The sequence below is a fragment of the Haliotis rufescens genome, unplaced genomic scaffold (genome assembly GCF_023055435.1).
Source record: "Haliotis rufescens isolate VD_foot unplaced genomic scaffold, xgHalRufe1.0.p SCAF_8, whole genome shotgun sequence".
In the NCBI taxonomy this organism is placed as follows: Eukaryota; Metazoa; Mollusca; class Gastropoda; order Lepetellida; family Haliotidae; genus Haliotis; species Haliotis rufescens.
In genome coordinates, this window is record NW_025964372.1 from 4,251,444 (window position 1) to 4,263,578 (window position 12,135).

At 38.0% G+C, this 12,135-nt stretch overlaps 1 protein-coding gene across 1 annotated transcript; it reads left to right on the plus strand.

The window, feature by feature from the left end:
- Nucleotides 1-1,551: 1,551 nt before the first annotated feature.
- Nucleotides 1,552-10,000, plus strand: LOC124112318 (LIM/homeobox protein Awh-like). The gene is made up of 5 exons (XM_046472380.2): nucleotides 1,552-1,803; nucleotides 5,297-5,478; nucleotides 7,167-7,378; nucleotides 8,064-8,348; nucleotides 9,347-10,000. Exons 1-5 carry the CDS (start codon nucleotides 1,705-1,707, stop codon nucleotides 9,406-9,408), a joined length of 840 nt encoding a protein of 279 aa, XP_046328336.1. The 5' UTR covers nucleotides 1,552-1,704; the 3' UTR covers nucleotides 9,409-10,000.
- Nucleotides 10,001-12,135: the final 2,135 nt, after the last annotated feature.

A 12,135-nucleotide genomic window follows, 5' to 3' on the forward strand; every position in this document is an offset into this window, starting at 1 on the left:
AAATATTATTCTTGGATTTGTAAAAAATACTACTGAACCCCCTATGGCATAATGCAGATTTCCGAGAATGATGGGAGTGAGAAAATATATTAATATGATGTTTTGACATAACAATGATAAAAACCTAGACACATTAATATGCATTTAACATTCTGAAGATGGAAAGATTTGAAGAAAGTTCATAATAAATTGAACAAAATAAAAATGTATTTGTTTCGTTGAGATAAGGTGAAATGATATGTACACGAATTGTCCGTGCAAGTTTTAGTTTGTGACTTATTTCTCATTCTCCTGAAATGTACAATACTTGTCCTCAGCATGAAAAGCATGCATCACATCCACGTGATCCAGGTAAACTTACACAATATGTTCCAACATGTACGGATCTGGGGTAAAGCAAACATTATCTTCGAAATCTTTAATCGCCACCCTCAACAAAAGCTTTCAGTCAGGCTCTGCAAGTCCTAAGTACGGAAATACGATTAACGGCAAGTCTTAAAACTATTACCAGTCGACAAACTTGCTCCCGCTACCATTTTCTTTTGTTGTGGGTTATGTAAGAAACCAGGTTAGGGAATAAAGACAATGACTTTTCGCCTTGCTCTGCGGGAAATAGACACGGGTTTACAGGCACTCATAGCAGGTTTATAGCATTGAGATTGTTTTAGAGCATGTGATCAATTTCAACGGCTTTGATATTGACTATGAAATTAACTCGGCATGGTATTAGGGACTCGTTGTGACTTGTTACAGGTCTGAAAGAAACAGATTATATGTGTCTGTGTTTAAGAACAGGGTTTCGAAACAGAGTTAGGTCTATGCCAACTTTCGTTTTTTAAAGTATGCGCATATTATATTCTGCATCCGTTGTTAAAAGTCTAAAAGAGAAGTGTTTTAACGTATAGACAGGGCGGAATATCAATACATTAAACATTTACGGAAAATATATCCACAATAATCAACACAATTCTAAATTTATAGTATTTATAGTTTTATTACTCACTACCAATTTATAACATGCAGAATTAACCTGAAGACAAAAGAATGTCTTACGACTAATCAAGCACTGGGAAGATAAAAATATTTAGTTTTCTGTTTTCAGTGCTATCCAAAAGTACTGAATAATTCCATCTGCATATAAGATAGAAGATTCAACGAGTATAATATTAAACAAACACAATTAGGACATCTAAATAAACATGCTGTCATCACTAAATAAATACACGTCACTAATTAGTTTCAACGGCGAAATTAGCACTAATCCCTATCAAGATGAAACAATGAATAAAACATCCTTAAAAATACATATAATTTGTTGTGAAAACACAATTCTCTGAGATGCGTTAACGGACCGCTACGGCACGAGCTTAATTAATCGATACGGGACGGTTGGATGACGTAATTCACAGCGGGCGTTCTCATTGGTCAACTTGGTCAGCCGGCGACGAATCAGCGGGGTGTTCTTCGTACTTGCACAATCTCATTGGCTGGGACCATCTGTCAAAGAATGTAGCGATGTTTTGGTAACTGAGTGAACACTTGTCACTTCGGGTGTATAAAGCGTTGCACGTGAGGTTCGACCATCAAAAGTGATGAGTCTGAAATAGACATCTCCACTGGGAGCTTTACTGATATATACAACTAAACGGACCGTTGGACAATTGTGTCATCAGAAATAATATTTGTGGATTTCAAGACGTGACGATGTCGGACATGTCGGTGGATATGATGTCATCTGATTATGAAGACGATTCGTTTTCGTCAAGTTCGCATGAAAAACACTTACAAGTAAAACTGATGAAGGTACGTTTTCATATTTCGTTTTCATGTTTTCATATTTCTTTCAGGTGACCGTGTTTCGTTGGGACTGTTATTATATTTCGAACATACTATCTAAGATATCCTATCGATGGATGTATATTTCCAATATGTTACTTCAAATTCATCATTCTGTTTCGATAAAGAAGGTGAGCCCCATCGATTGTAAACTGTTTTACCTATATAAAAAATATTCGAATATTTTTTTCTATAACTTCACATTAAAATAAATATCTGATAAATGTATAAGTTGTCGAATTTTACAGTATTAATCTTGAAATTAGAATTAAATAAAAATAATTTTCACCCATATTTTTAGCTTGTATCCAACATGCAGGAATGACCAGGTGTTTTTATTAAATAGGTTTTATTCTAGTTGACACTTTGTCAAAAAGTACTTCAAACTGCCAATTAAAATAATTATAAGCGTTCCACTATCAAGTAGACTGTGAGAGATAAAACATTTGTATATGACAATGTGAAGTTCGTGGTGTTTTCCTCCGTTTAAGGTCCTTCAAAAATAAAGAATTCTGTGGAACGCGGTATACCTGACACAACGCCTAATTTTCGTCCTTTGAAATGAACATCGGTATATTTCACCGTCAAAGACAACAATTCTGAAATGTACATGAAAGAAATCACTTGTGACGAGTGTTGATTTTTAACAAACACGTGTCAAGTTTCAAGGCCCATTGCACATTAATGAAAATTTGTCAACGAGGTTGAAAGAACGCGCAATTGGTTTTATTCTCTGTCGTTGTGAAATGTTTTTACAGTTAACTAGATTGAACTGATTGAATTAAGTCGCACTGTCGCGAGCACGTGAAGTGTCCATTAAACACGCTTCGGTGAATCTTGATGACATTCGCTGTCGATGGCAGGATGTCACCCGTGAAGAGAATTAAACCTTTCATCTAAACTTTTCCGCCTGTGCCTCAATTTAAGAAATATACCGTGAAATACATGTTTAGTCAAATTTGAATGAGACATGAAATGAATTAAATATTTCTAGCAATGAAACACATTTGGCGATCATATACAACACTGTTTAAAAAAACACACTAGATAGTTGTACACTGTCTGTTACACGGGAACTAAACTGATCTACAATGTACACGCACGCGAAATTGATGGGAAATTCATCTACAATTTTAGAATTCATTTAAAATTGATATCACTTTTGTGACAAAATTGTATATAGTTAATATGAAATATCATGATGATAACGTGGATAGAAAATATCTTAAATGTACAAAATCACCCGTTCAAATATATCAACGCAGGTTTTCTGCCATTTTCCGGCTTTGTTATTTTTAGTTCAACTGATAGCGTAACTAAAACTAAAATCTAGCCATGTATAGTTGAAGTGTACTTCACGGCTGTGGAAGTTCGAGGTGGAGTTTTTATGCCCCTTCTATCCTGTGGTTAAGTGATATCTCAAACCTTCAATACAAACCTAGCTTCTTTTTCTAGAATCATAGAAATAAAGATCACGATGTTCGAGTGGACCCCATTTCCTAGTTTTACAAGACTTCCGTTAGAACGACGCAGCGAAAATGTAATAAAAGGGCTGCGATGTTCGCTATAGAGAACTTTCACGCCCAACAGCGCGGAATTTTCGTGTCGAACTTGTCTTGGGAAAACGAATTTTCACAATTTTACGTAGCTCAGCTTTCTAAGCATTCAGCGCATGCCCGACTCTCAAAGACAGTCTTAACGTGATTTTCTTACTCGTCTTCTAAGACGAGGAAGTAATTTCAAGCAATACGGAAGTCCTCTTTCTTGGCCCGACTCACCGGAAGCAGGGTATACAGCGCGACTTCTGAGCGCGCGTGTAACCTTACTGGGTGCATTTCGTTTTCACTTAGGTTATTTCCTTCTTAAATGAAATGCACATAACCCCTGTCGTTTTGCTATTCGCAGAGTCCAAGCCCTCTCTGCTTCCATTAAAGACGACAATATGCCATGGGAAGAAAACGGCCTAGCCCGGAAACACATTACTGTCAATCTATTCATTCGACTTAGTTCGTACATTTACGGCTTGAGAAAGGTACGACCCATTGAGGGGAAAAGAGTAAAGGATTTTATTTTAGACTTGCGCGACACTGAAAGCCCACCCTTGCGCAAATCGAATGATTCTTTTCTTCTAATCTGACAAAACACACGACGAGTGTTAATTGATTTCAAGATAAAAGGAAGCCGACCCTTAAGCCGTAAGAGCATGTGACATGGCGTAGTCGGCGAGTTTCTGTAATATGACTTTCCACATGTCAATCAACCATGATGTAACTTTCATGTCCATTTCACATATGGTGGCATCCATTTTTCTAGATACCATGTCTATTTCGTTTCATAACCCCCAGACATAAGCCGCTGTGTTCCGACGGATGTCTTCGATTTCGTTTTGTTTAAATTCGGTTTTATATTCGATTTATTTTATTATTATATGTAAATAAAATTCAGTCACGTTTTAAAAGTGTCAACAATCCCGTCAAGTCGATACAGTTAAGTAACCTTAGGGCTGTTATTCGAATTTACGCACCTGTGTGTTATCACACATATACAGTTGCGTACTGAAAGGCGTTTCCAGCGCCGACTACGTCATAGAAACACAACACTGAATCATATAAATAATAGCATTATATTATCTCTGACGCTCATAAATAACGGCCTGGAAAGCGAAACAGACGGAAAAAAACACTCAACGTTTCCAAGCTATGTCCATGATAACGAACTACAACTACGGGGCGTTTGCTGTCCCAGCGGGGTCCGGTGCTCACAGGTTTGGGGGACAGTGTAGGAATCCTACACCCCCCTACTTCACCCAGTCGGGATGTCATAACATTTGTTATCATGACAGATTTCTTGAGACAACGAGAAAGGTATTCTGCTGGCTTGAAGCGCACGACTGTTTTAGATAAATTTTATCATCATGTTTCAGAAGGGTAAAACTATTTGTAAAACGACTTTATTTTCATATTGTTTTAGACAGCTGATTGTGCTTTAACTTAATTGATGTTTCAATTGAAAAAAATATACATGTTCGCGTTTCACACTTTTTTATTACATGCAATGTTACTGTTTTTCATTTCCAGTGCTTTTATCTATATTGTTTGAAAATCGTAACTATTGAAAACATGTTAACATTGTCCTTTGGGGCATTTTTAATCGTAAATATTATAAGCGAATGGTGTAATTGCAAAGAGTATTTTTTTATTTTAATTTTAATTTTAATATGCTTTCAAATCTAGAATTGTACACATATCCATTTTGGATTTGTAAGCCATATTTCAGATTCATATTTCAGCTAGTCGCTTCAGTTAAATAAATGATTTATCATCCTTGCATGAGTATTAGCAAATAGTGAATGAAATCCGTTTACTTACACTGATGTTAAGCTAACAAGAATTATATTTCATTAATTGACAAAATATGCATGTTGGACCTCTTCATTTATTTCTATTTCTGTTGCTTGCAGACAGAAGGGGATATCTGTTTTGGCTGTGGTGACGTCATAGCGGATCGTTATCTGTTGCGGGTGAGCGGGCGATCGTGGCACGTGCAATGCCTCAGATGTTGCGTGTGTCAAACCCAGCTGGAAAGACAATCGACATGTTTTATCAAAGAGGATAACATCTATTGCCGAGTTGATTACACAAGGTAAATATCATCTTATCTTGCAGTAGACTTCAGTTATGTTAAATTTCTTTTGACGTCTAGCAAACAATATTGAAACAGACAGGTACTTTGATGTGTTTTCCTTTGCGGAACGGTATTTTATATTAATTTCTTTTTTTGTACAGAATATTAATATATATTTGAACATACCATGAATGAAAACCTGGGTAATCCGCTCCTTTTTTGTGTAACGTATTTTAGGAAAACTTTAACTTTAGCATTTATAAACACGTTTTATTTCATTTTATTTCCACAATAAATCAAAATTCATGTGAAATGTGAAGATGGTCATTATTTTTTAAATCGTTCTCTCAGATATGATCATACTGACTTAAAACAATATTGACGCGTAATAACAAAAGAACACGCATATTTTATTATATGGGGGATGTTTCAAACCTAATGTTCTTTCGACGAGGAAGTGTTTTGTAGATAAACTATTTTTTTAAAAGACACGAACATCAGTCGAAAGTGATATGGGCTCACGAAAGGCTAACGACTATCCTGAAATGCACGCGCGTATGAGAAGCGACCCCTAGTGGCAGGTCAAGCATTATCTAATCGTACAGAAAATCGTGTAGTCAGCACAGATTTTAGTTATGAATTTCATTTCTTCCTCGAATTAGGCGCAATTGACTTTGTTAGCATGTCGATCGCCCAAAGCGGGTTCTGTGAATACCGAAACCCAGCATTCGATCGACAACTAATTGCGCGGGAAAATTAGCAAGGTTACAGACGACGTTTTTGATCGGGGAAGATCTTGAAGAAAATTGGAGGAACGTTCTTTGATATTTCTTCGTCCTTTTCAATTAGGAGTTCAAATATCGCATCACGTGATAGGAATAAGATTACGCTCTTTTATTGCCCCTCAAAAGGTGAACAAGGGTGTGAGCGAACCCTCAAAAGAACTCCTCACTGAGACCAAAGCCCTCAACGGCTTGTACCGCTATTGTTGCATTTTTGCATTAATTCGCCTGGAGTTTTGAGGGCTTTTGGGTAATGTTACAAATTTATCGGTCAAAGGTGTTGTCAAATTGTCATTTTCTTTCAGTCGTTACTAATAGACTATAAATAAATGGGTTAGCGAGATCCGAACGAGAAGTCTCGGTGGAATTTAGAGTGGCGTTTCTTCAGAAACTCTGACAGAGAGGTCAAGTCTTGACTAAATTGTTATGTAGGCGCGTTACAAAGACCAAGATCCAATAAGGAACACAGTGCGGTGTTATTCTAGCACTGGGGGACACTAATTTGGCCGTAATTCTACATGAATAACAAGCGTCCACGGTGCCTGCAAATGTTAATGGTTAATGTCGCGGGTGACGATTTATTGACTTCTCCCATCAGTTTTCCGTGTAACGTCATTGTAGATTTGCAATAGCAAATTGTCATAAAATACCACACTGCATTCTCGGCATATGAGAACATGAAGCATAAAAACGTTTATTTACCCGGATTTATGAAAAAATCCATTGAAAAAAATGATTCCATCGTGTATATTTTATACGTAGATCTTTTCTAAAAAATAAAATATTCATCCAGTCAGGTAGACAGGTTATTAGATATTAGAAGTTAGATATTACGATATTTGATTATTTTAGTGATTGTTTTACAAAATATCTATTTAGGTAAAATTGGCGTACAAAACATTGCAAAACTGTTTTTGTTTTCAGAGAGTTTGGCGCTAAGTGTGCAAAATGCCTACGTCATATTCAACCAAACGATTGGGTGCGAAGAGCACGCTCTCATGTCTATCATCTGGCGTGCTTTGCGTGCGACAGCTGTAAACGTCAATTGTCCACGGGAGAAGAATTCGCTCTCCAGGACAGCCGAGTCCTCTGTAAAACTCATTACGTTGAGATGCTGGAAGGAGGTCCCGCTAAAGGTGAGGAAACAAATCACAATGGCCTTTGACTAAGAGAATGATGTCGATCTTGACTATTTAAACACTACGCTCGGGGGCCGGTGGGTTAGTAGTTCAAGGCCTGTGTCGTGGGTTCGAATCCCAGATTAGCCCTGAACATTATTCTTTGTTTATCAACAAAGTGACAAAAAAGGTTCAGCAAAGACCTGTGTTCCAACTCAATATGTATTTGCGGACGCGCCGTAAAATATCAAATATACTGTTTTTTGTTTTTTTTGTTAAACGCCGCACTAAGCAATATTCCAGCTATACGACGGCGGTCTGTAAATAATCGAGTCTGGACCACACAATCCAGTGATTGACATCATGAACATCGATCCACGCAATTGGGATACGATGACATGCATCAACCAAGTCAGCGAGCCTGACCACCCGATCCCGTTAGTCGCCTTTTACGGCAAGCATGGGTTGCTGAAGACCTATTCTACCCCGGATCTTCGCAGGTCTGCTGTTTGAAGCAGTGTTAAGCCCAACACACACACTCACTCGTTATTAAGTGTTTATATGCAAACAGACGATTTCAGTTTGAAGAAAAGGAAAATGTATTTATTTATAACTTGATAGGAAACGCATTAATGTGCAAGGCGTTCAAAGCCCGTTCTAGCTGGACGCAATGTACATTTTCAGACTTGGCACATTTTCACAGATTCGGACAGCAGTCAGAAGACAAAGACGAAGCGGGTGCGGACCACATTTACTGAGGAACAAGTCCAAGTTCTTCAGGCTAACTTTCAACTGGACAGCAACCCAGATGGTCAAGATCTCGAGAGAATCGCGCAAATCACAGGACTTAGTAAGCGCGTGACTCAAGTGTGGTTTCAGAATTCCAGAGCGAGGCAGAAGAAGTATCAACAGCAACAACAGAAGGGAGACAACTCTACCGGAAGTATCAGCCCACGTGACACACTCACCATAATAACGAGTCAGCATAGTAAGTGTTTATTGAGATTCGCACCTCGTGATCACTAATATTCTTGCCATTAACTAAGATGTCGGGTAAAAGAAAGTATGCCCCCGTATTTCATGATGGAAGGGACAGGTCAGGGGTTCGATTCCCGCCCGCGTCATATCAAAGACGTTAAAAGATGGTACTTGTTTTTACCCTGTCTGGCGCTCGGCATTAAGGGGCTAAAACAAGGACTGGTCGACTTGGAGTCAGTATACTGTGTCTGAGTGGGGTATTCATGTTATACCCCAATTCACCTCACCTCACTTTAATTTTGTAATGTTGAGGTGATTGTTTTCAACCTTGTAATGTTTTTAGAACGTTTGTATTTTTTTTGTCAAAACCAGTTTTCAAGTGTATATTTTATTTTGCCCGGTTGTTTTTTTTATTCGTTTAAATAATGATTTGATAAGACAGTTTTCATAATCTACCTACTTGTTTCACAACTCAAACGTCACGCCAGCCTGTGAATGTGTTGAAAATCTGACACTGCACTTGGGACAGACATTTGATATTCCGGGTCACCAGACATCCTTGATAAAAAAATGTGTCGCCTCCTTTCATATAAAACCATTATGCTTTGAAATCTTGACCGAAAAATATCCTTACTCGAACAAACTTCCCTCAACCATAAACCATACAATTTTTCATAAATGCTCCAAATGTGCAAGTGTCTATGGTATGGTATGGTATGGTATGGTATGGTATGGTATGGTATTGATAAAAGGAGATCGTTGCGTCCACTGTTTATTTTATTCTTGTTACTCTTGGCGTCAACTTATTGTTTTCCTTGTCACGTTCTCCGAAAGGCATCGATTTTTGTTTTCATAATTTTTCTCTATTTCTAACAATGGCGTCAAATTTGTATATACGTCATTTCTACTATTGGCGTGCAATTCTACCATCCCCTCGTTGGCGTCCATATACCTTTCTTCAAACTGTCCACATGCATCCACTTATGTTTTTTTCTGATCCACTTCCAGGTCCACAGTGGTCCAGCGGTGAAGAGTGTGGCTCAAGCAGCGGCCTTTCCTTCATGGAGTGACGTCAACGTGACCTTGACACTGACTTGTGGGCATACATGCAATATCTAGAGCTACCAACACAAAGTGCTGCCATGACAACCGAAGTGATGTGGTGATCGTAATATTTAAAGTGCTCTGTGATCATTGAGAGAATGAACCTTGGATCAGCTGAAGTTGAAATATGGATATTTGGGAGACAAATGCATGCACGTGATTTGCCCTAAAAGGTCATCGTGACCTTTCCTTACCTGCTGAAGGCGATCGTGCGGGACGTATTTCCACATCTATAAACTACATGAATTATAAGAAAATATTCATCAAGAGTTACATGGACTTGAACATGTCTGTTTTTTCTGGTGCTTGTTAATTTTCTCATTGCTGTATTTGTTAATGTTAGTTATCGTGCCGAATGTACATTTGTAAATAACAGCCATTTGTATATAAGATAGATATTTATTACAACCCTTGCAAGATCGTAGTTCTTCGTGATCGATTGTCTTACGATACCGTCGCTCTGATTCGATTTCAAATCGATGCAGTGGAGATGACGGGTGTATATTTAACGAGTTCTGTTTGCCAATAACTTTTTGAACTTGAAACTAAAAAGTTACAAGAAATACACGTCAATGATTATCAAATATAACGAAGTGTTTGTGTTTATTTTCTAAAGTGGGGGGTTGGTGGCCTAGTGGTTAAAGCGGTCACTCGTAACGCATGGTCATAAGACCCTGGTTCGATTTCCCACATGGGTACAATGTGTGAAGTCTATTTGTGTAGTACCGTGGTGATACTGCTAGGATACCGTACCAATACCGCTAGGATACCGTGCCACTTTGAGTAAAACCATACTCACCCTCTCCTTCTTTTAAAAAAAGCTTAATGAATGAATGATGTTTTTTGCTGCCTTCAGTAAAATTCAAGATTTATCACGACGGCTTTTAAACATAACGCGACAACGACAATCAAGAGGTTGAAGGGGGCACGGGTGGCCCAGTCGTCTAAGGCGCCGCGATTCGCTGTGCAGAGTTGCGTCCCTTAGGCACGTCAGAAACCTATGATTGTGGGTTCGAATCCCGGTCCGCCCCGATTATGTTTCTAGGTTTGTCAGCACCATAACCGTGCTCGTGGGTTTCACCGAAGTGGTAAACGTCTGAGACCTGCATCACTTCGGGCTTTCCTCCCACATTAAGCTGACACGCTGTGACTGGAATACTGTTAAAAGCTGCATTAAACCAAACTCACTCACTCAAGAGTTTGATTGTGTGACCAAAGATCAGTGCTAATGCATCCAAGCTCAAGTCCCACATTGTAACCGCTCGATACACAAAAGTGTAGTGAGAGAATGTTGTGTAACGCCGCAGTCAGGAATATTCATTCAGTATAACGACGGCTTATAAATAATCAAGAGCTAGACGAACCAGTGGTTGATATTATGAGCACAAATTATTATTTGATACAAATGTGAATGTGTGTGGATACATTTGCCAAGTAGGAATCCCCACTTCAAACAAATACAATGGAGCCCCGTGTATTTTCTACGGTGGCCCATAAGGGACATGGAGTCTGTTTTTCAATATTTTGATATTTTACTAACTGTTATCATAACCTTTTGCAAATTAACACGATTTGTCATACTAACATGTGATATATCATGTATAAAGTAGATATTGAATCGCTAAAAAGTAAAGCGAAAATGTCCAAAATTAAAATGAAAATGTCAAAAACAAAAGCGAAATGTCAAGAACAAAAATGAAAATACAGAAAAGTAACCGCGGTGGAATTACGTTTCTATATTTTCATTTTAGTTTTTGAAATTTTCGCTTTTTGTTTTTGACCTTTTTGTTATTTTTTGGGACATTTCCATTTTAGCTTTGGACATGTACGCTTCACATTTCAGCGATTCAATATCTACTTGACAGGATATTTTCCATGTTTTTGGTTTTATACATAATTTATCACACATTTCATATGACAAAAGGTTACGATAAAAGTAAGTGAAATATCAAAATATTGAAAAACCGTAAGTTTGGATACATTTTGTCGTTCGTTTTGCGGGTAGTATTATAATAATAACCGCATGCTATGGGGTCTCGCTGTCCAAGATTCAAGCTCATGACTCATTGTCTCTCGACTGCCCGCGTTAAGGAGGACGCCAAACGTCATTATGGGACTCGTTCGTGGTGTTTTCATTGTTTTTTTTTTGTTTAACGCCACACGCAGCAACATTACAGCTATATGACGGCGGTCTGTAAATAATCGAGTCTGGACCACACAGTCCAGCGATTGCTATCATGAGCATCGATCGCCGCATTTGGGATACGATGACATGCATCAACCAAGTCAGCGAGCCTGACCACCCGATCCCGTTAGTCGCCTCTTTCGACAAGCATGGGTTGCTGAAGTCCTATTCTAACCCGGATCATGACGCGTCCGTACAATAAAATACTAATTTTTGAAACATTAATAAGTATTAAGATAATCTCCTGCCAAAAAACGACATATCTAGGAATATAAACCATTTACATGACGTCTAGCAGTACGAGTGAATTCAGATTTGCTCAGTTTTGAGGAAAACTATTTTTAATAAGTGTGTAAAATGTTTAAAAATTCCTAGACATTTTTATAAAATGTGTAGGAAAATTATAAAAATTAGAAAGCAATTAAAAGGAAAATGCTCACCAATTGTTGAAAATGTTTAAGCATTATCTCAGCAATAATTAAGACTCGGGGAACTGATAGTGGTAGAA